General features: G+C 53.0%; 1 protein-coding gene across 2 annotated transcripts; it reads left to right on the top strand.

The window, feature by feature from the left end:
• The first annotated feature begins 1,491 nt into the window (after positions 1–1,491).
• Positions 1,492–23,413, top strand: Krt80 (keratin 80). 2 transcript variants are annotated; one of them, NM_001008815.2, is made up of 9 exons: positions 1,492–1,899; positions 7,153–7,361; positions 12,340–12,400; positions 12,958–13,053; positions 19,240–19,404; positions 19,797–19,922; positions 20,386–20,606; positions 21,509–21,564; positions 21,693–23,408. In NM_001008815.2, exons 1-9 carry the CDS (start codon positions 1,600–1,602, stop codon positions 21,815–21,817), a joined length of 1,359 nt encoding a protein of 452 aa, NP_001008815.1. In that variant the 5' UTR covers positions 1,492–1,599; the 3' UTR covers positions 21,818–23,408. The 2 variants fall into 2 exon arrangements, with proteins under 2 accessions (NP_001008815.1, XP_063119748.1); XM_063263678.1 differs by lacking the exons at positions 1,492–1,899; positions 7,153–7,361; positions 12,340–12,400 and adding an exon at positions 12,690–12,863 and having other exon boundaries at positions 21,693–23,413.
• Positions 23,414–25,207: the final 1,794 nt, after the last annotated feature.

Raw genomic sequence — 25,207 nt, 5'->3', positions numbered from 1 at the left:
TTAAAGGGAGGCTATAGCGAGGAGTGAGAGATCATTCAGGCCATTCTGAGTGCAGACGCCACCGGCTGCCCCTCAGAGCACTCCGGGCTGACCAGGGAGGGTATGCCACTAGATCTGACCACATGCCATTCAGATACCAGGCCAGCAGGAGATGGTGGGAGGCTGGGGCAGCCATACCAGACACACCGGGCTGCTGAGTGGGGTACATAGCATGCCGCAGAAGTAGGGCATACATTGTCCTGGAGACCCAGTCACCCACAGCAGATCCTGGAATCCAGGATCAGGATGGACTCCTGACGCAGAGTTCTGTGTCCAAGGGAACCAGAAGTGCCCATGAGTGGAAACCAAGCCTGGACCCCAGGCAGACATAGGTCATGTGGCTCAGTCAGCCTGCCTGGTTCAGATTTGTAACTCCCTCAGTCTCCTCAGGGGCTGAGTCCCCTTGGGTTTTACAGACACATTTTTCTCTGTGCTCCTCCTGGAGGTTGTGCTGGACCTAGCAGAGTGGGTAAGAGGAGGTCATCCCTGGACAGGGAAAAGCAGGCCCTGGCTGAGCCCTGGGATGAGAGTTTCTGGGAGTTCCTTGGGCACTTTGCTTCTGCACCAGACTTTCCATGAAGAAGATAGGTGTACGGGTAGCCATCGAGGAGGAATGGGACGAAGGGTGAAGGAGAAGGCAGGGCAAGGAGGTTGGCACCTGGAGGCAGAGCTGCAGCCAATCAGAGACCACCTTGGCCCCTCAGGGGACTCTGAACCCAGACTAGCTATTTGGAGTGGGTCCTCTATCTGCTTGTGACTGAAACCTTCAGCCCATTTTTCGGATGAGAGAAAAAATCTAGCCACATAGCTGAGGTTCCACCAGTGGGAACAACCAAGCTGACTCCTCACATGACCCAGTGTCATGTTTCCAAAAGCCAAGAGCTCTTGGCCTTGGTCATGTGTTTCCTGCATCCTCCAGCCAGTGGGGTGCACTCAGTTGGTCCTCAGTAAGGGAAATAAGGCAAGGAAAAGGGGGAATCAGCAAGGGACACTGACAGATGGAAGATATATAATAAAGGAGCTGTTTTCCAACGCCAGCCCTGGCATGGCGCCCAGGGCAGTCATCTTACCCTTGGAGCTCAGGGCTACACTTGCCTCATCTTTTCCAGAAGAATGCGAGCCCAGCTACGTCAGCCTTCCGGTATGCAGCGATCTGTGGCTGGCCGCCTGCCTCTCTCCCTGCTTCTTCCTTTGGATCTCTGCCCTCTTGGCACTGACCACCCTGCCCCACCCAGCCAGCCCAGCCTCAGGCCCCCTCCTCAGTCAGGCCCCTATTGTAGGGGACTGTGACAAGCCCCTTCAACAAGGCAGAGCCCCTGTAGGGCAAGCAGAAAGCCGTGGTACCGGGAGAGGGGCGGGATCCACATCATCTAACTAACAGGTTGGTCTGGCTTGGAAGAGCCCCGCCCTCCTGTAGCTAATGAACACTATGCAACAGGTGTTTTTCACCTCAGTCCCCAGCCGGCCCTGGATGTGACAGGAGGCAGCTGCCAGCCACCAACTCCAAAGCTTCCTAGCTCGCTGGTGAGCCCTCCGGCTCCCAGGCCCAGGGGGGCCACCATGGCCTACCGCTCCTGCGTCGTTGGCTTCAGTAGCCACAGTGGCTGTGAGGTGACCCCTGCGGGTAGTTCCCAGCCTGGGACCTCAGGATGGGGCAGCTGTGGGCTCCCTGGGCCTGGCTTCAGCTCTCGAAGCCTCACAAGCTGTAGGCCAGCTGGTGTCATCCCCAAGGTGACTGTGAACCCCAGCCTGCTGGTGCCTCTGGACCTCAAGGTGGATCCAGCTGTTCAGCAGCAGAAGAACCAAGAGAAGGAGGAGATGAAGGTTCTCAATGATAAATTTGCCTCCCTCATTGGCAAGGTGAGCTGAGCGGGAGAGGGCACCAAAACAGAGGGCCCCAGGCTTCCCAGGTGACCTAGCCGGTGGTTCCCTGAACATCGGTTATTATGCCCCGCCCCTGATCCCAGCCAATGGGGATGCAGCATTGTTAAATCTGCAGAGATGGGCTAGGAAGTCCTGATACATCCTGGTGTCTGGGGTGGAAGGAACCTCAGGATGACTCTAAGGGATATTGAATAAGGGCGCGCCACGTAGCTCGGGCTGGGAGGGGTCAGTGCACCCCTGTAGCAGTCAAGGGGTGCTTCTCAGGAAGGTCTATGGAGTGTGACCTACTGACCTCTGCCCAGGTGTGGATGGGAGATGTCCTCCTGACCCCAAGCCTCTGGTCCAGAAGCATCTCCCTCCCACCTTGCTGGCTTTCTCCCGTTCATGCATAGAATCACTTTTGCCGGCAGGTCCAAAGGGGGTGTGGGGAGGCAGGAGGAGGCTGCCACGGAGTTTGTATGAGTAAAGACGCAACTTTGGCTCGTCAGGAGAAAGGAATGTAGAGGACCATGTCAGCATCCAGCCAGCAGCCAACAGTTGGCCTGTTTTACACTCACCTAGGTGGAAGGAACAGGCCCCTAACAACAGAGCCCCCACACTTCCTAGATTCGCTGCCTGCAACTAGCCTAGGGCTTCAGGAAGTCCTGTCTACCTCCCAAGCCTGTGCCCACTCAACCACTCCAAGAAGCCTCTGTGAGCCATCCTGGCTCTGTTTCCTCCTGTGTCAGAGTCCTACTGACTGAACTGCATGCTGGCATGCTAGGAGCCACAGGGCACCTCACAGGTTCGCCTCGAACCCCTTAACCATAAAGAATGACACTGCACAGAACAGGGAACCATGGCCAGTCCTTATCTGCCTCTCGGTTTCTGAATCTGCAAAGCCTGGCACATCTCTGGGGTCCTGAGCTGTGGGAATGTATAGACAGGCAGAGAGAAGTGTGTGTCACGTGTGACCTGGGTGCCTGAACCCCATGGGAGCTTAGCAATGGGGTGGTGGACCAGTGCTAACATCGCTACAGCCATTGTTTTCCCAGCTGTACGGATGAGGCAATGGGACCAGAGAGGCTCATTGCGCTGCCCACGGTCACAGAGCTAACAACTGGTACAGTTTATATTTGAACTCAGGTGTGTGTGTGTGTGTGTGTGTGTGTGTGTGTGTGTCTAGCTCAGTCTCCTCATTTACACCCGAGGTACCCAGGTCGGGGAAGGAACAAGCAGCCCTTCCCACAGATGCACAGTTGGAACCCACGACCCGACCCGGGAGGGAGGCCCTGCAGAGGTGCCTCCTTGACATGCCTGGCTAATCCCTTAAAAGGAGTGCTTCGCTGAACTATGTAATTTGGCTCCCATGGGTGGCTTTTCTCCTTCGAACGATTGCCAATGCTGATGTCACTCTGTGCCACTGCCGTGGGCATGGGGTGGGAACCGTGGGTGTGGGCCCAGGGAAAGAGCCCTCACTGTTGGGGTCCTGGACTCAGACTCTTGAAGGTCCTTCTCAGAGCTCTAGCCTCCCAGCTCTCAAATTTGGCCTTGGGGCAGGGTGCCCTTCACTGTAGGGTACAGGAAACTATGGGTTTCAGCCCTGTTTATTGGAGCCCTGTGCTAAACAGAGGCTGTGAGAGCTCTGGAGAGACTAGAAAAGCATTAGAGCCCTATTTCTGAGTTAAATCCTGGACCCGCCACCAGCCCGCTGTGAAACCTCAGGTGAACTGCTGAACCTCTCTGGGCCTCGGTGCACATCAGTGTAATGGGCTTGTCAATCAAAAGGGACGATTTTTGAAAATGAGTTAGAACACATCTAGTAGATGGTGCCAGCTTTCTGATCAGAAAGTGAATAAGCCTTGTTTAGGGGCTCCCAGAGCTAGCTACCCTCTTCTAACCACACACACCCCAGGCCTGGAGAGTAAGGAAGGGTGGGGAGGGGCCTGCAGGGTAGGGCACAGCCCAGACTTCAGAGAGAGGTACAGGCAGGGAAAGCACAAGAGATGGATTTCAGGCCCAGAGCAAGGCTGGGGCGCTGAGCAGAGAAGAGGAAGGAGGACTCCACTCATCTCCCCCTTCAGGGCCCTCTGCTGCCCTAAGAATGCGCGCGCATTCATGCATGCCTGTCTGTCTGTCTGTCTGTGTGTAAGGGAAGGGAGTAGTTCCTCTGGAGCCCAGCAGAGAGGCCTCCCGCTGTGGTGTTTGCTTCCCTTAGAGTCTGTGTTTCCTTAAGTGGCTTACCCTCGCTGTGCCTCAGATTGTGTCCTGCCAGTGGGGGACTAACAAGGCCATGGTCACAGGGAAAGATGAGGGAGGCCTCCGATCTGAGTAGAGTCCTCTCTATCAGGGCTACTGCAGCGAACGCAGACAGCCTAGGCGCTGGGGCGCTGGGGCTCTGGGGCTGGGGAAGGACTAGAGCAGAAGTGAACAGTTGGAGACAAGGGTAGCCATGCCAGTTCTAAAGGTCTTGGATGTCCCTGTTCTCAGCACTGCTGGCATCAGACACTGGTCAGCTTTCCGGCAGGGCTCTGTGCGCCTCGGCTAAAGCTGGGATCTGACGTCTTCCCAGCACATCCATTGGGGATCCCTGTCAATGTCTCCCTGCATTCTCAGTGGCTGGACCCTCCCCTAGGTCCATACCAGATTCAGTAAAGAGCTCAAAAGGTGACTTGGAGTCCCCTGTAAAACATGGGGGAAAAAAATCTCACACCATACGTTCGGTCCAGCCTGACCTGGCTCCCTGCAGCTCCCAGCCTCAGTTTCCCCACCTGCAGAGTGAGGAGGAAAACAAACCAAGAATTTGCTCTGGAAGCCACCCCCAAAGTTGACACTGTGCCCCATTAGGGCAGGGGGACCGGCTAGAGGGGAATGCAGGAGCTCCTCTGGGGACCAGGGATTGCTGGTCCTCCCTAGGTCTTTGTTCCCACAGGGAGAAACCTTCCCACCTTTAGCAGGCCGTGGTTAGAGATGACTTTTCCTCTCCACCCAATGGGGAGACAATAGACTCCCCAAGGTTAGTAGAAGTCAGATGGTATACCCTTGGTCCCCCAAGAACACATGCTCTCTACCCATACTGGCTGGCCCAATTCACAGCATCTTCCCACAGAGGTTAGACTAAGGGAAGAACTTCCTGGTATAAAGGTTTTTCTGTTGCTCATGGGTGGAGGTAAGAGCCTCATGTCTCTCCTCTCACCGCACCCTCAGTGTAAACATGGACTCCTGCTTGTCAAAACGGAGGGAAGGTGGGGTGAACTGATACTCCCCACGCATGCTCTCTCTCTCTCTCTCTCTCTCTCTCTCTCTCTCTCTCTCTCTCTCTCTGTCTCTCTCTCACACACACACACACACACAGAGAGAGAGAGAGAGAGAGAGAGAGAGAGAGAGAGAGAGGCAGAACCTTCTTGACCTCCAGCCTGACTGAACCAGTTTGCTTGTGGCACAGGTTCAAGGCAAGTGTCGTGCAGAAACTCCCCAGGGAGATGGGTGTGAGGCAGGGGGATGACTGCTCACCAGAGTCACAGTCCATGCCTCTATCCAATGCTTCTGATCCCTTCCATTACAGAAACAAAAGTGCCAAAGCTCTCTCTTGCTGTGGTCCTGAAAGAAGGCCAGCACCCTCAGTATATCACCATCCGGTTAGCACCGGATCCTCACGGCCAGAACAGCCACTGCCATCCAGGAATGGTCCAGCCAGCTCTCACCTCTGTGGCCACCCAGGGCTCCCAGGCTGAAAGAGAAGCTGGGGCAGGAGTGAGGGCTTCCAGGCTGAGTCTGGCTGATCCTTCATGGGGGAAAAGAGAGAATGCATGCAGCGGAGGAAGGCAGAGGACCCACGAAAGGACAGGCAGGATGAGGACAAAGCCAGGAAGTCTCCATCATGTTGGGGTACGATCGCGTGGGAGCTGAGGCTAGAACAGAAGTAGGCAGCCTTCTGGGGGCCTAGCTGTGATCCAGAGGTTGTCAGTGCCTCTGTAGAAATAACAGGGAGGAGCTTTTCTGCCTTTAGCAGGCCATGGTTAACTCCACCCGCTGAAACAAGAGACTCTCCGAGGCTGGTAGGAGAGAGAAGAGGTGAGCCGTAGCCAAAGCTTGGGAAAACCCACAGGGCTCAGAGCCTTCCAGGTCCCCATTCTCAAGGCCACCCTGACTCTGCCTGGAGGAAAGCCCACTTCAGAAGGGCCCCGGGCCTCAGGGCTGCGATGCCCAACCCGCAGGAGGCACATTATAGTGGTTAATGATCTCGGTACAAGACTGGGAACACAGCTCCGTGGCAGAGCGCTTGCCTAACGCGCATGCGTGAAGGCCCAGATTAGATTCCCAGTACTGTACAAACAGGAGCTGTGGTCTCCCCCCACCCCCCTGCTTGAGAGGCAGGGGTAGGAGAACCAGAAACTGAAGGTCGCCCTCACTAGTATAATGAGCTAGAGTCTGGTAACATGTGAGACCTCGCTGTCCCAAAACAAACAAACACAACTCCAGGTGCCAGGCCTGACTCCCCCGCTGCCTGCTAATTCGGTGACCTCAGGCAATTCTCACGGCTCCGTGGGCTGGATGCCCCCCCCCGCCCCCGCCACCTCTGGAAATCGTGCTGATAGCAATACCCACTCCACCCGGTGTTGCCTCAAAGAAGTTGGGACACGAAGCACTTGGAACCAGTCTGGTGCACGGTTGGCAGCTAATACTCACCAGCAGCCACCTCTCTCCCGAGCCCATGCCCTCCTCCTGCCCCCCTGACAGGCAGTCCCATCAACCTCAACTTTTAACTGAGGAAACTGAGGCTCAAAGGATCAGCAAGTCTGGGTCCGGAGGAGTAACACTAAAATACGAAGCAAGCCTACCTTGCTGGGTCTCGGGGCCGAATGAGATCAGATTTGCCATGAGAGGGAGGTAGGACCCTGATGTTTCCCGTGCCCCTGTTTTTTTGGTTCTCCCAGTCCTGCACCAGCCTATGACAGCAGGCGTTCCACACCCCTGCCCCCCTCCCTCATTGAATGGAGGCCCTGCCCAGGTTAGGAAGCCTTCAGTCTCTTGTCTCCACCTCTACCCTGTCCTTATCTTGGCATCTTCGACTCAACAGCCAAGAACTGGAGGTGGCTTTGCGTACGTAGTGGAGCCAGTGTCGGTGAACGTGTGCAGATGAGCTGCCCTGAGATGGGGAGCCCCACCTCGGGGTCCCCCAGCCCGTCCAGGGAACCCAGTACCGCACCCGATGACGACGACCTACTCAGTGCCCTCCTGCTCTTGCAGGTACAAGCTCTGGAGCAGCGCAACCAACTGCTGGAGACCCGGTGGGGCTTCCTGCAGGGCCAGGGATCAGCCACCTTCGACCTCAGCCACCACTACGAGACATTCCAGGGCCGGCTGCAAGAGGAACTCCGCAAAGTGAGCCAGGAGCGGGGACAACTGGAGGCCAGCCTGCTGCAGGTGCTAGAGAAGGTGGAGGAGTTCCGCGTCAGGTAGGAATCACGCTGAGAAGCAGGGTAGAGCCCGAGAGTGGGAGCCAGGCCGGACTCGGGTGGGGTGCACCCAAGGTGGAGAAAGAGGAAGTGTGGGGTAGAGCATTGGTCTTCTCTAGATATGACTCTTGAGAATGTCACATGTGTAAAGACTGCAGGTATGGGGTGAAATAGTGCTGATCCTTATCCACCAAGCTTCAGCCACACTGAGTTACAGCTAAGCCCTTGGGTGCTGGCACAACACAGGCCTGGCTCCAGTAGCCTCTCCTAAGCCTGCACGCATGCCAGCTCCTGTGTACTACCCTGGGACAGGACATCTTGCCTCTAGCAAAGCAACATAAAGTCGTGTCTGGGGCACACTTCGGATGTGATCTTGGTCTCAGGAAAGAAGGGACACTGAAGTGCAGGCAGGGGACACACAGGACAAGGCTTACCTTCCTAAAGCAGCAACGCCCTGTAGAGAATTCTGCTCAGTACCAAGGTAGTTGGGGAGCCAGGAAGATGAGGTAACTATAGCCCCTGCTCACACGATGCTCTTACAGCTACTGGGGCAGAGGGGCAGACGGACAGAAGATGGGCAAGCGCCACACAGTAATCACAGGTCCGGCCTAGGCACTGAAGTGAGAAGTATTCGTCCTTGTCCCAGGCCCCTAGCTTTGTGACTTCAGGCAAGCATAGCCTACTGACTGGCCTCTGAGTGAGTGAACACAGTGGCTGATACTAACCTTATGAGCCATGAGCAAGAGATCAAGAGCTCATGTTGGTGCCTGGCAGTGACTTTCCTGTCCCCAAGAAGGCTGACGCTGACCAAAATTGGCTGAACTTCCTGGCTAAGAAAGCAGAATAAACACTTGGGAGGCTCAGGACAGCTGACCCTCTAAGTAGTGGGCAAGCCCTCTAGGACAAGGCTGCTGAGGCTGAGCAAATAAACATTGAATACCCTGAGTCTGTCCTCGGGTCTGGGACTCCTTCTGAGGGGCCTCCACCCAGGATAGGGTGGGGGTAGGCATGGGGAACCAAACATGGCTGATCCCTGTCCTGCAGTGTGGTCCACACCCTACCAACCCAAGTACCAGCATTCTGGGAGCATCCAGGTGGAGCAGAGGGTAGGGCAGACAGTAAGGAAGGCTCCTGAGCTGAAACTCCACATAGGCCACCCCTCCCAGAGAGCCCTGCCCTCCCAAATCCTAGGAAACCCACGTGGGCATTGATCACTCAGAACTGACCAACACTCGTTCACCAGGGCAGCATCCCGTTTCACCGCTCTCTAATAGGTCTGAGCGCCTCATAGGAGGCCCAAGGCAGAAACTACTAAACGAAATTGCCACCTTCAGTGGCCGTGACTGAGCAATGTGGCATCCCTGGGGACCTGCAGCTGAGTCCCTCTCAGGCACCAATGGTTGCTGTCAATTAGCCGCTGACCCACTTCCTGCCTGCCTTGCTGTTTAGACTCAGGCTGATCTCCTCTGGGGAGGGAAGAAGAGAGTCAGTGGGGTTGCAGGAGTTTGGGATCTGCAGGCTAGAGCTGAAGTTGTTGATGTGGGGTGGAGCCCAGACAGGGAGGAGGTGTGCCTTGCCTCTGCAGGGTGATGAGCTCAGTCTTACTCCCAGAAATAAGCAAGGGGGTGGAGGTGGGGGACAGGCTAAAAAGGGCCTGAGAACAGGTTCAGGAGCTGGCGGCAGATTGGGGGTGGGACAGAAAATAGATATAAGCTGAGCCTCAGTGGGTGGGGACTTGCAGAGGTCTCCGAGGTCTGGCTAGTCTAACTCTCTAGTTACTAAGAACAATGTAAAGGCCCAGAAAGAGGAACCAAGGTGCCCAACCTTACCCGGGAGACTCAGGACAGCGCAGAGCTGCACAAGTCGGTTGATGAGAAGAAGTGCATGGCTCAGGGACAGCTGAATCTAGCTAAGCCTCAGAGGGCAGGCTGGGGCAGACTGAGGAGATTGTCTACCCTTTGAGGAAGGGGTTCTTCCAGCTCACACCAAAGCTGGGAATGAACACCAAGGGCCTCAGAGAGACTGAGTACCAGCCCCAGACTGGAAACCCATGCTAAGCCCTTGACCTCTTGCTGGACCATTAGCCTAGGCCCCAAGCATTGGCCCTCCTGGGAGGCTATCTCAAGGTCCTAAACAGAATACCTACACAGACTCCCTCTAGCCCCAACTCTTCTGCTGTCTTTCCCTACTGGGGGAAGGCCATAGAGCTGTCCTTAAAGTGTCTCTGTGTGTGTGTGTGTGTTCACCAGGTCTCCAGTGGGTCTTACTTGGTATGTCTGCCTGAAACACTTAGAAGCTAAGTCCCTTTGTCCCTGGCGAAGGCCATATTTATAGGGTAGGCAGCTCCACAGTGCTCAGTGGGGACTAGGGACATCCTAAGCCTTCTCAGGGGACACAGCCACCAAGGAGGTGGCTCTAGGCCATTAAGAACAGGTAGGGCAGTGACAGAGACAGGATGATATGGCCTCCAAAGAGGAAGCAGACAAGAAGGCTGCCCAGGGGATGTGAAGGGCAGAAAGAACTGAGCAGGGACCTGACACCCGGGGGTCCCACCAGATGCCTCCCCAAGGTTGGTGGATTCCGTTATCCAGGGGAAATGTGGGTGCTAGCCAGCTACCTGCATTTAGAGGGCAGCAGGGTGGGGGATTCACTGGCTTCAGCCCCAAGATGGGGGAATTTCACAAGGGCTCCCAGATTTTAGTTAGACGCATGCCTCACTCAGACAACCTAAAGACAGTCAGGGAGCCAGCCCCACTCTCCCCAGGGCCACCAGAGGCATGCTTGTGGAAGTACTAGAGGCCATGGGAGAGATCCAAGTGATGCTAGGTGACAGATCTGCAGCAAACACTGGGACTTCACACCATGTCCATGGTCACAGACAAAGCACACACATAAGCGATGTAACTAAACTGTGCATCTTCCTCAGGGGAGCTAGCATTTGAGCCCTCTACCCAGCCAGCACTCCTCAGAAGCCTCTGTCACAGGACCCCGAGGTCCTCCCTAGCTGGAAGCTCTGAGGGTCACAAGAGAGGGAGCACCAGGCAAAGGAGTCTGAGGTGCCTGCTGCACACATCAGCCAGCACACCTGTAGTCAGAACATCTGAGCATTTTGTTCTCCCTGGTGCATGACCCCCTCCAGCCCCACTATGGCCCTCAGAGGCCCTCACAGATTCCTGGAAGACAAGATAAGGCCAAATGCAGCCCATCCCCAGAGATCTAGAGACCTTGGTGCCCTGTGAACACTGCCTTCCTTAGGTCCACTTCCCTCCAGAAGACATATGAGTCTAGTCAGCTGGCAGGGACACTGTGATACTGCCCTACCAGGAGGTCAGAGACTGGGGCAGCAGGCGTCTGTAATTAGAGCCCTGAGCCAAGCATTCCTGGAAAGGAGAGAGGAAACTAACCCACTTCCATGTCCATCCTCTGGGGCTGTCCTTGAGGGCCTGGGTGGGGCATCTGAGGCTGGCAGATGCCATCTACCCGATGGGGTTGGCCCAAGACTAGTGTTTTAACTAGAAGAGGGTAAAGTGAGGCACCAAGGGATCCTCTCCCCACCCAACAGTGTCCTATTTACAGGGTAAGCCTGACACAAGAGGGAAGCAACATGGAAGAGAGTTAAGCTTTGTGGGGTGCTGTTGATGGGCAGGACAGGCCACAGATTAATGTAATTGTAGCAAGCAGGCTCTGTCAGCCTACACACACACAACACACAACACACACACACACACAGACAAAGAGAGACAGAGAGACAGAGAAACAGAGACAGAAAGATAGAGACAGAGAGGCAGAGACAGAGACAGAGAGAGAGACAGAGAGGCAGAGACAGAGACAGAGAGAGAGAGAGAGAGACAGAGAGAGAGAGAGAGAGAGAGAGAGAGAGAGAGAGAGAGAGGAAGCCTTAGACAGTAAGGAAGGCTGGGAGATATTAGCTGCCACTATGCACACTGGAGATCTCTCTCCCTGCTTCCCCTTTGGCGGTCAAAAGCTAAGATGGTGTCCCACTCGCTAATGAAGCCAAGGAACAAGAACAGGCTCCAGGGAAGAGGTGGGTCTGGGGAAGAGAGTGTGAGACCAAATAGGAACAGCATACCTTGTAGGCTAGTGGGAGACCAAAAAGGAACAATATACCTTGCAAGTTAAGGTTTCGTGTTTGCAGTTAAGACAGTAAAGTCTAAGTCGCTGTCTGTCATGTATAAAGTCCTTGCAAGTTAAAGCCTCCATTTGTAACTAAGAATAGATCTGAGGCAGACTGCTTGGCACTCCATTCACATGATGTGTATGCTTACCTCTGCTCCTTCCCTTTCATTGCCTCTTTCAAACAACATAGAACAACTGACTCTCTTGCCCCTGTGAGCCACTCGTCTCTCCTACAAAGGGGACTTCAAGATGCCAGCAAGGGCTGCTCTCAAATCCTGACTAGGGTGAAACAGACAACTGACCAGTCCTGGGAGCACCCCAAAATGGAGCTTGCTTTAAATGGACAATCATAGCTTTGGTCTTTTCTCCTCGAGACTCTCAGGTTTAACAAGAGGAATGAGCTAGGTGCTGGAAGAGGACAGATCACAGGCATGGCCCACCTGCACTTGTGATTCTGGAGGGTGGGTAGAGAAAGGAGCCACCTTGAAAGGCATGCACGATCAAAAAGGCTTCCCAGTGGGTGTGCAGTAGAGTCTGAGACTGTGTCCACAAAAGGAAGGGCCAGGTTTTCTTGTTTGATTTTGTTTTGTTTTTGGTCCTAACAGGACCTATGTGGCCCTGAATAGCCTAGAACTTGCAGTCCAGGTTGGTCTTAAGCTTGTACAACCCTGTCTCTGCCTCCTGTGTACTAGAAGTATAGATATATGCCTCCACATCCAAAATGACCACCTTCTCTAATTGCCACAAAGCACGGAGGTCTAACAGAGACCTGGACCCCTCAAGGAACAGTTAACCAAACCCCAAGTTCTACAACATTGCTGAGGACTGTCTCTCCCCACAGGTACGAGGATGAGATCTCCAAGCGCACAGACCTGGAATTTACCTTTGTCCAGCTGAAGAAGGTAACATCCAGGGCCCAGGGCCCTCCATCATGACTGACCCTCCATCATGACCCTCCACCATGACCCTGCCTCCATTATGACCCTCCCTCCATCCTGACCCTCCATCATGACCCTCCCTCAATCATGACCCTCAATCATGACCCCCCATCATGACCCTCCATCATGACCCTTCATTATGACCCCCCATCACGACCCTCTATCCTGACCCTCCATTATGACCCCCCATCATGACCCTCCCTCCATCAAGCCCCTTCATCATGACCCTGCCTCCGACATGACCCTCTGTCATTACCCTCCCTCCTTCATGGCCCTCCAACATGACCTCCTGCCCTTGTCACCAGCATCATCCACTTACCTAGATACCTAAGCAAATCCCCCAGGCACCTGGGCTGTGGGACCAAGAGCCAGAAAGGCCCAGGGGCAACCTGCCCCTTTCTCCAGGCTCAGAGCAGACTTCCTCTAGGTATCATCCCCCTCCCCTGAAGCTGTCCCACCCAACTCTCACCCTGAGCCATGGCTTTCTTAGTCTCTACTCTCACCTCCACTCCCAACTCCAGGACCTGGATGCTGAGTGTCTCCGACGAACTGAACTGGAAACCAAACTCAAGGGCCTGCAGGGTTTCGTAGAGCTGATGAGGACAGTCTATGAGCAGGTGAGAAACCTAAGGGGAGGTCGTGGAGTGTTTAACAGTCACTATTTCCAGCCAATGACATCACAGCTTCCCTAGTGCTCTCTGGGTATCAACAACCCTTACATTCCCCTTTGCCACACAGGCTACTTGGGCCCTGCAGTCCAGGCCATAGGTCTTCTGGCTCCAGTGGACAGAACTTCACCCTCTCCCACTCTTGGCTAAAACATGATGTGGCAAATACAGACAGAGGAGATTCTAGAACACAGCCCCATCTATCTCCTAGGTCCTCAGCTGACCCTGGCTCTTCAGGAACACTATACCTTCCTGGGCAACCTACCATGGTCTACCTACCAATCTATCAATCTATCAATCTGTCTATCTATCTATCTATCTATCTATCTATCTATCTATCTATCATCTCTTTCCATAGCACCTGTCTCATGGCCAAGGGGTACAGGAGTGATCTTTGACAGACAAACATCTACCGTCTAGTAAGAAGTAGAAAGAGCCATTGCTGGGGTTGACAGGCCCCAAAGCCAAATGCTGCCAGCAGCCAGTGCCAAGCCACAGCAAAGAAGCCAAGGTTGGAGCGGAGGTCAGTGTCATGGCCACAATGCAAGCAGAGTTCTGCCGCTGACCCCACAGACTTCTGAGCAAAGCTTCCCAGCTTGGTAGGGGGTGTTGAGCCTTTCTTCCATCAGGCTCAGCATCCTAGGACCCCTACGGAACTCACGGACATCTGTGAGTGTGTGATAGAGTGTAACAGAGAGAACCCCTATCCTCAGGAGTGGGTTGATTGTTCTGCCCAGGTTCCCTTTGGCTTGGCGTGGGCCAGGCGGGCATCGGGGACCAGTGCTTCACGTTCTGTGCTTCACTGTGCTCACCAATGCCTGACAAACTCAGAGCTCTGAGCCAAATTGGAGGTCCTGCAACTGAGGCCCAGTCAGAAGGAGATTAGCCTGACCAAACATTGCCAGAGATATGACTAAAGAGACATTTTGGCTCCCTTGTCAAATAGCCAGGCCTGTGAACTCCATTCAGATGGAGTCGCGGCTCTTGGCCTCTGTTTTGACTCCTCCTTTTTAGCATTTCTGTAACTTTGGCCAAGGCCTCTCTGTGCCTCGGTTTCCACATTTGTAAGTTAAGGAGAACAACAGTAGCAGCCTGGCATGAGGACCAAGGAAACACTTAGAGAAGAGAGTGTTTAACTAGGGCTGTGCTTACAGCTTCAAAAGTTAGGCCATTAACATGATGGCTTCCAACAAGGCCACACCTTCTAATCCTTCTCAAATAGCACCACTCCCTGATGACTAAACATTCAAATATATGAATGAGCCTATGGGGACCATTCTTATTCAAATCACCATAGCAGCCTTAGCCATCCTAGTCCTACACATACCCAAATCACCCGATGTTCCAGTCTCTCACATAAAATGACACATTGTTTCCAAATGACCTGGCACCTTTTTCTCTGTATTGTAGAGATTCTACTCTGCCAAATACAATGTAAACAGTAGTTCTCACACCATTTGTGTCACATAAAGTGACACATTGTTTCCATGTAACCTGAGCACCTTTCCCCCTGTATTGTAGAGAACCTTATCCTGCCAAATTCAATGTAAACAGTAGTTCTAGCACCATTTGTGTGAGGGACCAATGGCCAGGGGAACAGCCTACCCAGGTCAGTAGAGGGGCAATTTTACCCCATCTGTGTTTGGCTGAATCCTCTGAGAAGCAGGTGACCGCGGAGGGCAGCTACACATGGTTGCTTCTACTTTTGTGAGCAGCGAATGGGCTTTATGATCTGCTCTACATGCCTCTGTTGAGAAGAAGCCTATTGACCTTTGCCAAAGAGATGCCAGTGAGCCCCTAAGCTGCGGCTGCTTGTTGGAAATAAAGTCAAAGACATGCAGGTGCTTTCTAGAACCCATGTTTTAAAGCAGGAAACTGGGCGAGGCTATAACTTTTTGGTAGGGTGCTTTCCTAGTACCACGAGACCCTAGAACTCAACCTCTAGTACTTCCTTCCCCAAAAAGGGAGACAAAATTATTTCAATAACATATCTCCCTTAACCCAGTACACCCAAAATATGAGTATTCTGACTCATAATCAATATAAATATTAGTGGACTATTTTACTTTTCTTTCTATTACATGTTCAGAGTCAGGTGTAATCTGAACACCAAGGAGAGAGAGGCAGGAGAATCAAGAGTTCAAGGCCCCAGCCTCTACACAGTGAGTTTCAGGCTAGAGGGTTGCATGAGCTCCATCTCAAAAACAAAAAGAAATAAAACACACACTCAAAAAGTTTAAAGTCTCAAGCACACTTTACACCCAGTCAGGTGAGTCACATCCCACATGCTTCCTGACCACTAATAAAGACTGGCTCCCTTCCTGGATAGAGTAGGCCTGAGCGAAGGGAAGTAGAGGTCACAGCTCCCTCTCATGACAGGAAAACACAGTGGACTACGGGTAGCTCTCAGAGGCCTGGACACTTGAGTTTCAACTTTGGGTCCAATCAGAAAAGCCTGTGGTATAAACCTATATCCTATCGATTTCCAAAACAGGGAATCTGCATGTATCTAGTCTTAATATTGCCTACCACACCCAGAAGGCCTAGGTCCTGGGAGATTTGGGCAAAATAGGATAAGAGCCCCCTGCAGCCAGTCTCCTGGGAGGCTGTAGAGGGGCCAGCACCGTCTAAACAGCTTTGGCAGGGAGACAGGTCCAGAACAGGTTGCTCTGCCCTGCAATGTATATCCTAGCCTTATTACCCACGCCAATCACAGCAACTGTAGCACTAGCTACCATGTATTGATTACTTACTATCCTCTGGGTACTGTGCCAAGTGTTCTCCAGACTAATTCTCCGTTAATGCTCCTGAAAACTCTGTGGATTTGGATAACAACCGAGTGAGTACAGATTTTAGAACAGCCAGATTTAAATCCTGGCTCATCAACTTTGGGAGCCAGCTGGAGCAGGTTGCCTTAGTCTCTCTCTCTCTCTCTCTCTCTCTCTCTCTCTCTCTCTCTCTCTCTCCTCTCCCTGTGCTTCAATCTCCCCAAGTATAAAATAGGAAGCACAATGTGTATGTGTGTGTGCGTACATGAGTGTATGTGTACATGTGTGTCTGTGTGTATGCATGTGTGTTCATGTGTGTGCATGTGTGTTCATGTGTGTGCATGTTTGCGAGTTTGTGAGTATGTGCATGCATGTGTGTGTGCATGTGTGTGCGCATGGGTTTGTGAGTATGTGCATACGCACACATGCATGTGTGTGTGTCTGTAGGTTTGTGTTTGTGGTGGTCAGATGAGAATCTCTGGTGTCGGTTCTGCCCCTGCACCTAGTTTGAGACCAGTGTTATTTTGTTATTCAAAGCCGAGTATGGTGGTCTAGGTGGCCCTCAGTCTCTTCCAGGGACACTCTTGTCTCTGTCTCCCACCTCAAAAGTTTTAGGAGCAAGAGGATTCCAGACACACACTAAGAAGTCCAGCTTTACATGGGTTCTGGGTATTCAAATTCAGGTGTTAGCCTTGCCTGGCACTTAACCACCTCCCAGCCCAGACATTATTTCTTTTTTTTTTTTTTTTGTTCTTTTTTTTTCGGAGCCGGGGACCGAACCCAGGGCCTTGCGCTTCCTAGGCAAGTGCTCTACCACTGAGCTAAATCCCCAACCCCCAGACATTATTTCTTAACAGATCCTAAAGCACTTAAAATGATGTCTTCCATGGAGTGAATACTTAAGAAGCATTAACCGTTTTTAGTTCTGTCTGGCACCATTTTACAGATGGGAAATGGAGGTTGGGGGTGTTTAAAAACTTGATCGGAGTCACCTATGAATCCAAGGTGGTCGCATTTAGAATACAGTGATTCTGAGAGCAATTTTACCAAGCAGCTCTCGGTCACCCTGGGAGAGCCACTGTCTCCTCAGTGCCCCCAGGGGCTAATACTGTGAGACAGACTCATACACAGCGGTCTCCTCCAACTCCAGCTCCCTAGGGAAACTCTAAAATATACTGTGGCGCAATTCTTGCCAACTTGGGGTGTCAGGGGCCCACCCCAAGGTGGCACCTCACCACACAAGTAAGCATTGTTATACCCTCTTTCCCGGAGGGACAGCGTGTCTGGACAGGTACACAGCTGTTCCAAATACCACTTCCCGCTTCTGTTTATCTCACTCTGCCTTGCCTGCTTCTTTCCAGAAAGGTGTGAGGTGGTGCCATCAGTGTCGGCCATCCTCAGCCCCGACAGGGAAGACCTGTCCTCGGTGGCATCTCCAGGCCAAGCCCTGGGCTTTTGTGGGCCAGATGCCAAGTCAGGCCCGAAATGAAGGGTGTGGGGCTGTCTCCGTGATCCTCACTTACTGATTTCCACAGTGCGCCCAGAACCACTTCTCTAAAACTGTCCTAGCAGATGCCCATTTACAGGGAGCCGTGTTGGTGGTGACGATGGGGCTGTGGTGTCTGTCCGCCTGATGCCACTCAGCGCCTTCAGTCTCTTTACACAGAGACTTATATTCCATTCATCTGAAGATCAATCAAAGACTCCCCACAGCTCATAGTCCCTAGGCTGGGCTCCTGACAGCTGAACCGGCCTCCAGAATCCTTGCAGCACCTGAGCTTTTCTAGGAGGTGCTGGTGGTCCAGGCTGCAGGCAAACAAACAGGAAAGGCACCATCCATTGTTCAGAGAGCTCATCCGACCCCACCTTGTCTCTGAATCTAGAATAGAAGCCACCAGTAAGAAGTCCCAGCCCCTGCCAGGGGCAGAAACTAGAGGCACCACCATGAGTTCTCTAGGTGTAATGATGAACAAGGGGAGGGGGCCCCAAAAGTGACAAAGGTCAAGGTATACGGCCATGAGTGAACCAGCTGAATCAGGACCTAAGCAGCTTCCAGATCCAAGTGCCATCAGCACTAGGAAGCCAGGGAGAAACCGACGGGTGTGTTACTTGCACATCAGCGCAGGATAAAAGTCAGACCCTGGGGGATTCTGCTTTTTCAATAAAAAAATTGTAAGGAAAAAAAAATGAAACAGGAAACTGGAGACTTCTAGCGATTCTCACCAACTCCCATTCACCCTTCTTGTTTGTATCCTGCCTGACACAAGCTTTAAAAGGGTAGGAGGTTGTCGGCAACCAGAAACATCAGCTGGGAAGTTGGGACTGAAACAAAGTCAGGATCTGTGGAAGAGGCAGAAGGCAGGCCACACCCCCACAGAGTGAGCCACAGCCACACACAGCCACCTCTGCTGGCTCCCTGCCTGACCCCTATGGCCAGCAGACTCACCTGTCTATGGAGAACGATAACAGCCACGCTCTGTTGACACACAGTCTGCTCCTCCTCCTCCTTCCACCCTGAGGTACCCCAAGGCCTGGGAAGTTATTTAGCACCTCCAGAGGAAGCAGCCCAGGTTCTTGGCAATGCTTTACAGCCCCTGAGAGACCCCTGTTCCCACACGTCTCACTATTTAGTCCTGAGGTTTCCCGTGGGAAAGCCAGCTGGGACAGTAGAAAGTTGGCCTGGCACTACAGATAGTTAGATAGCTTAGGTCCTCTGGGCTAAGCTATGATAACACGGAAACATAAGATCGGATAGAGCTCCACTCCCCTGCAGTTGCCTCCACCTCCCCATATGATCAAGGAAGGATAGACTATGGGCACTTGTGGTGAGCACTCTGTTGGCCCCGGAGTGTGGCCTGGGGGAGGGAGGCATTACTAATCCAGCTTGTTCTGGAGCCAATGATTCTGATAGCAGAGGTGACTCTGGGTCCAGAGAGGTTTGTACCCACCTGGCCTAACCTCATACCTTCTGCCCCCACCCTGCCTAGCGTGGTTCTCCAACCCCTCTGGCCCAACTTAAACTTACATGTTCCATCAACAAATGTGGGGACCCACAAGATGACCCTGCCAGGCTCCTTGGAGATCCAATGAGGAACAGGGAGCAGGAAAGCCTGCCCCACCCCCCACCTCAACACCAGCCAGGAGGAGGGGTCCCAGTCTAAGTATGAAAGTCAGAGCCACCCCTGTCCTCTGCCCTCACTCAGAGGGAGAACATGGGGAGGCAGAGAGGGCAGTAAGAGCCACCTGACTCCTCGGAAATCACAGGAGTTAGCGTAGTCTCCACCTCCTGAGGGGACAAAGGGACTGTATGCAAGAGACCTTGAGTCCTCTGCAGCAGCCCTGAGCCTTCCACTTCTGTGCTGCCCAGGAGCTGAAAGACCTTACAGCCCAAGTGAAGGACGTGTCGGTCACCGTGGGCCTGGACAGCCGCTGCCACATCGACCTGAGCGGCATCGTGGAGGAAGTGAAGGCCCAGTACGATGCCATCGCTGCTCGAAGCCTGGAGGAGGCTGAAGCCTATTCACGGAGCCAAGTTAGGGACCGGCTGTGCAGGGAGGGACAAGGACTAGATAGGAGGTGGCTGAGGCCTTGTGGCTCTGGGCCCTGAGAGTCTCTGAGGAGTAGTGGAGAGCATACGCAGGGAGTCTTGCAGAATCCAGTCCACAGACAGCATGGAAAATGTGAGAGGCGGTTCCTGCAGAGCTCCAGGGCTCCGGGGCTCCAGGGGCAGTGGGAGGGGAAGCTTCCTGGAGTAACAGTGTGGACAGGTGTGGCTGTAGCTTCCCGGGGGCGGCCAGAAAAATGACACCAGAAAAACCTGAGTCTGGAGGGGGAGGGGGAATAGACTGAAAAGCTGAGGCCGGGAGGGATGCTGAGGAAGCCGCAGCAGGCCACCCTCACCATTCCTCTTCCGCACCCTTTCAGCTTGAGGAGCGAGCTGCCCGCTCAGCGGAGTTCGGGAACAGCCTCCAGAGCAGCCGCTGTGAGATTGCAGACCTCAACGTGCGCATCCAGAAGCTGCGGTCACAGATCGTCTCAGTCAAGAGCCATGTGAGAAAACTTCCGAAGGGCCAGTGGGAACTTCCGGGCCAGGAGACACACTCGGTCGCGCTGGGTACACACAAGACCTGTCCGAATGGCCCTGAATAGGCCTGCGTGCCTCTGGCCTCAGTTTCCTAACCTGCCAAGATGGCTCTGAGGATCACGTGACTTCGGTACAGAACCGCCCTCTTTAAAGTGCCCAGAGCTACTGGGACATCAGAAAGTCACGCACAACCAGGACCCTCATCCCTACTAAAGCCCAGTCAATCATACAGAAGAATCAGACCTAAGTCTTAGCTTCTGCTCTGGACTCCTTGTGGTAGCTTGTGAAACTTCCCAGCTCTAAGCGAGCTCCCTGTACACTCACCACACCCAGAAATGGTGTTGCTTAGCTACACACACACACACTGGGACAGAGGCAACCTCAGGCCTGGCCACTCACTGCTCCTTCCCTTTGGCCTCCTGACTGTAGTGCCTGAAACTGGAGGAGAACATCAAGGTGGCCGAGGAACAAGGAGAGCTGGCCTTCCAGGACGCCAAGGACAAGATGGCCCAGCTGGAGGCTGCCCTGCAGAAGGCCAAACAGGACATGGCCCGGCAGCTGCGCGAGTACCAGGATCTCATGAACACCAAGCTGGCTCTGGACATAGAGATCGCCACCTACCACAAGCTGATGGAAGGAGAAGAAAGCCGGTGAGGAAAGGGGAGGGGGCGGGGCAGTGCCGGATGAGGCGGGGTGGGAGCGGGGTGAGGTGGGGCGGGGCAAGCGGGGGGGGGGGCAAGCCGGGGCAGAGCAAGCCGGGGGTGGGGGTGGGGGGATAGCGGGGCAATAGGGGTGAGGGTAGGACTTGAAAGCCAACTACTTGACAGACCTGCCATCCAGCCTCACTCAGTCACTTACTGGAACTGGGACCTAGTTCTGTATGGCCTGTTTGCCCAGCTGGAAAATGGGCTCATGATAGCATGGCTCACCTGTGGTGGGAAAACCATAGAAATCTGACCAGAGAGATGCTCAGGGCTAAGCTTCCCAGCCAGAGTTTTATCTCTGGAATCCACGTGGTGGAAGGAGAGAACTAATTCCCACCAGTCCGACCTTGACATGCACTCTGTCACATCCGCACACATGTACACACTCACACACACACGCGCGCGCGCGCGCGCGCAATTTTTTAAAAGCTCAAGGTGGATATCCTGGTTCGTTCATTCGTTTGTTTGTTTGTTTGTTTGTTTGTTTGTTTGTTTAAGTGCCCAGCCATGTTCACTGTGTATGCTTGGCAAAGAAAGGACTATAGCCCCTGGAGCTGACCATGGGTGAAGGGCAGAGTGATTTATCTGAAGCCCAAGTTTGTGTGTCAAGATTCTCCCCTCCCCTCTCCCCTTAACGCCATCAAGTTTCTGAGGAGCCAAAAGCAGAGTAGCTGTGGTTCCTCAGCTCCCTAACTTCTAAGAACTCCAGAGACAAGGCTAGCCAGGGTCACAAGGCAGGTCAACCACAGGCCAAGAACTGCCCTGCACTTAGCAGACTCCAGCTCCCAATCCTAACGGGGTTAAAATCTCACATTCGCTTCACACCCTACCATATCTCCCTCCCATAGGATGGACCTGCCTTCCACCACTGTGGTCAGTGCTGTGCAATCCCGATGCAGAACCAGTAAGTCCACCAGCCCAGAGGCCAAGACGGGGATACATGGGGTATGGGGGACCGGGGCCCCAAAGGCATCATGTAAGTGGCTTCGAACCCTTCAGCCCTTCTTTCTGCACCCTTTATGTCCCCTGTAGCTGCTTCCAAGTCTGGCCTCTCCAAGACCCCCTCCCGGAAGAAGAAGAACCGCGGAGGCCCAGTGATCAAAATCACTGAAATGTCAGAGAAATACCTCTCCCAGGAGTCGGAGGCCTCCGAGTAAGACAGCCACCCCAGGAAGAGCCTCAAGTCACTTCCACTGCAGCCGACTTAAGCTAAACTCAAGAGCGGAGCCTGGAGCCTTGAGGGAGGAGGAGAGATATGGAACTGGGAGAAGTGGGTTCCAGCTGAGACCCGGTTTCTCTGGACAGTCAGCGAAGGCAGGGAGAGCTGACAGCTCCATTCTTCACTGGTGTCTCACTTGCCATCTCCAGCCTCCTGGCCACAGCTTGTCCTGGCAGGCAAAGGGGAGCTTGGGACCTGCCGCCTCTCCACTCCTCTGAAGCTCCTCTTCCCATAGAGCTCTGACAAGGTGCTTGACTTTTGCCCACTGCTTGCCCTGACTTCTGCCTCAGCCTTGCCTTGCCTCTGCCTCAAAACCGAGGCTGGCATCCTCACCAACTAGCCAGGACACAGTCGGGGCTGAAGGGTATACTCGGATTTTGTCCCATATACGGTGTGCCTGGGCCTGGGGGCTGAAGACCCCTAGATCCCCTGCCTTCAGGCTTCCCAGACACCTGACAGTATTGGGGGATGAAGGAAGGAAAAGCCTGATGTGTTAGACAAAAGCCTGAGCCGCAGAATGGCCCCAATGCACCCTCTTCTAGGGACTAAGATGTCATAACTGACCTCAAAGCTATTCCAACCAAGGCTAACACCCTAGGAGCAGAATCCAGAGATAAGAGCCTAACACCAGGCCTAGCCTTCCCCTCCCTGCCATTCTGGGTTGTGCCACCATCCCAAAATCTGGGCTCTCCTTCCAGCCCAGGTCTCTCCAACCTCAACACGTGTCTTTGGAACAGCATGCACTAGAGCCCCAGAGCCCTCCCTGCCAGAAATGCCCACTTGCCCCAAATCTCACTCCCTGGGTCCTCTGTTCTATCCCCTAAGACATCCCACTCAGTGGATCAGTTCTCCCCCTTCTGTCTCTCCCTTCCTCCAAGTTTACTCCCCCTGCCTCTGGTAGGTCATAAAGAAGGCTAAGCCTGGGAAGATCTGGAAGTTTCTTAGACGTAAATTTGGTCCGGGAAGCATCAACAAAGGCCTTCAAGCACTGCATCCACCAAGGGTGTCTGTGTGTTCCCGCCCTGGCTCTCACCTCTGCGGTTTGCGGAGCACAGCAGTGGCAGCCTCCCCATGCCACCAGCCTCGTTCTCGACTCCCTTTATCCCCGAGACCCATGTCCTGGCTCCTGCCTCACCTCCTCTCCTAGCCTGTCTCCCACCCCTGCATCTCATTCTCTCAGACCAGGTATCCTCAAGGCCGCTGGCCCGCCAGGCCTGCAGGGAGTGCCCGTAGGCTACCTACTCTCCCAGGACAAAGGAACCCAGCAATATACTTAACCTAGAGTTCCCGAAGCAGGTGCTCATTGCTGCTCTCTCTCGGGCTATTTATCTGTTTCCAAGGGACATGAAATATAGAACGTATATATTATTTTTTCATAACTTATGTGGCTTTTAACTTATTGCTTCCCTCCCTGTTTCTGCATGATAATTGCTGAGCGAGCTATCAGGATCTTAGAGAAGTCATTCCAGCTGCCTACTTGGCTGATGACTCGGGCAAGGGGTGAATAAAACACTGAGATTCATCCACGGATAAAGATGCTGCTGCACTCTCATTTTTGTTTGTCGGTTGCCGGCTTGCATTGTTTTGTTTTGTGTGTGCACAGGATCTTAGGTAACCCAGGCTGGCCTCAAACTCATACAGCCAAGGATGTCTTTGAACCCTTGACTCTTCTGCCTTGGGTATACATCACCATGTCTTGCTTGAGTATCTAATCTCATCTTCCCCGTTGGGGTGATTTGGTCACATACGTCCCTAGTTGACCTCGGGGAGTTTCGAACTCTTTACTTATAGGGAAGTGTCCCATAAACAGACTGAGCTGTAACTTCAGACCAATAGGGCTGAAATGCAAGAGGTCCCCAATCCTTCCTTGCTACCAGGAGACTATTATAATGAGGATCCACATTCACAGCGCCATGTCTAGGGACTGCCACCTCAGCACACACAAATGGGGGTTCCCCAGCGGGTGATAGGGTTCCTTCTCCCATACTTCTGCCAGGCTGCAGGGTGGCACAACCCAGAGTACATTTGGATGGAGCAGGCCTAATCTTGCCAAGTCAAATTCCAGATCAAATAATAAGGATCAAGGGCCAACAACCCCAAGAGCCAGTGACACAGCTCAGTTGGCAAACAGACTAGTGGCCAAGCCTCATGACCTGAATTTGATCTCCAGGACCTACATGGTCACGGAAGAAGGAGAGAACTAATTCCTGCAGTGTGTGTACATACCAAATAAATAAATAAATAAATAAATAAATAAATAAATAAATAGGTACACATACCAGATAGATAGATAGATAGATAGATAGATAGATAGATAGATAGATAGATACATGATAAATAGATGAGAGACAGATAGATTAGATAGATAGACAGACAGACAATTCTAAATGACCCTTTCTAAGCCCTATCCTAGAAGACCAAGGCTACAGTTCCCTCTCTTTTCTACCAGGAGCCCACAGTCAAGATTCTCAGGTAAGAATCAAAATAACTAACCTAGACTTCTCTGCCAAGACCAGAAGTGGCTCCTTTGGTGGGTCAGGGAAAGGTCAAGAACTAGCACACTGTAGCCCACCTACTTCCTATCCCACAAGACCTTGGACAAACTATACCTCAATTTCCCTGTCAGTGTCAGGGACCACACAGCTCTCCTCACTGCCTGGGGCTCTGATGACAGGGCTGTGTTCACTTCTATCAGGAATGCTACCTCATCTTCTGCTGCCACACTCATCCTGTGACAGTCCAGGCAGTGGGAAAGGTCACTAGTGACATCACTACTGTTGGTAGGGTGGATATGAGGAGTTATAGGTGAGCGACTAAGCCTGAGGTCCAAAGCCAGGCAAGGAGACCACGTGGTGGCACACAGGGGGCACAACACAGCCAGGCCATAGGGTTCAACTCTATCCCTTCCCCTCAGGACTTTGATAGACAGGAGCTGCTCTTGGGACACAAGGCAGATAAACAGAGAAGCCCCACGTCCTCTCCAGAGAAGAGAAGAGAGCTGAGGTGGTTCTTCGTTTTTTTTACCCACCTCTGAATTCCTGTTCAGATTCCCAACCATGAGTCGGAATTTCATGCTCCAAGGTTCTGTGATGTATCTATTCCCCTACTTTCTCTGAATTATCTTTTACCAGCTTCCAACTGCGTGGACTAAACACTAATTTTCAGCCACCTTTTCCAATATAACTTTCTTTGAAGATCATTCACTTCCTGATCCATACCATCCTGGCTGCTCCCCAAACTTCTCATTTGTAGCACTTTCTTTACTGTGGAGTTAAAACGATGTTTATTTGACTCGTGAATTCTTCAGAAATCTATGACGCACACCCAA

Source organism: Rattus norvegicus, chromosome 7, assembly GCF_036323735.1.
Source record: "Rattus norvegicus strain BN/NHsdMcwi chromosome 7, GRCr8, whole genome shotgun sequence".
Classification (NCBI taxonomy): Eukaryota; Metazoa; Chordata; class Mammalia; order Rodentia; family Muridae; genus Rattus; species Rattus norvegicus.
The sequence above is the reverse complement of the archived record's forward strand: the minus strand, read 5'-3'. Positions and strand labels throughout refer to the sequence as shown.

Bases quoted from the DNA above. Each gene is read 5' to 3' on its own strand.
- Krt80 (NM_001008815.2), top strand. From the start codon at position 1,600: ATGGCCTACCGCTCCTGCGTCGTTGGCTTCAGTAGCCACAGTGGCTGT. The intron at 19,405-19,796 runs GTTAGGGACCGG...GCACCCTTTCAG, and splicing joins AAGCCTATTCACGGAGCCAA to CTTGAGGAGCGAGCTGCCCG. The intron at 19,923-20,385 runs GTGAGAAAACTT...TCCTGACTGTAG, and splicing joins TCGTCTCAGTCAAGAGCCAT to TGCCTGAAACTGGAGGAGAA.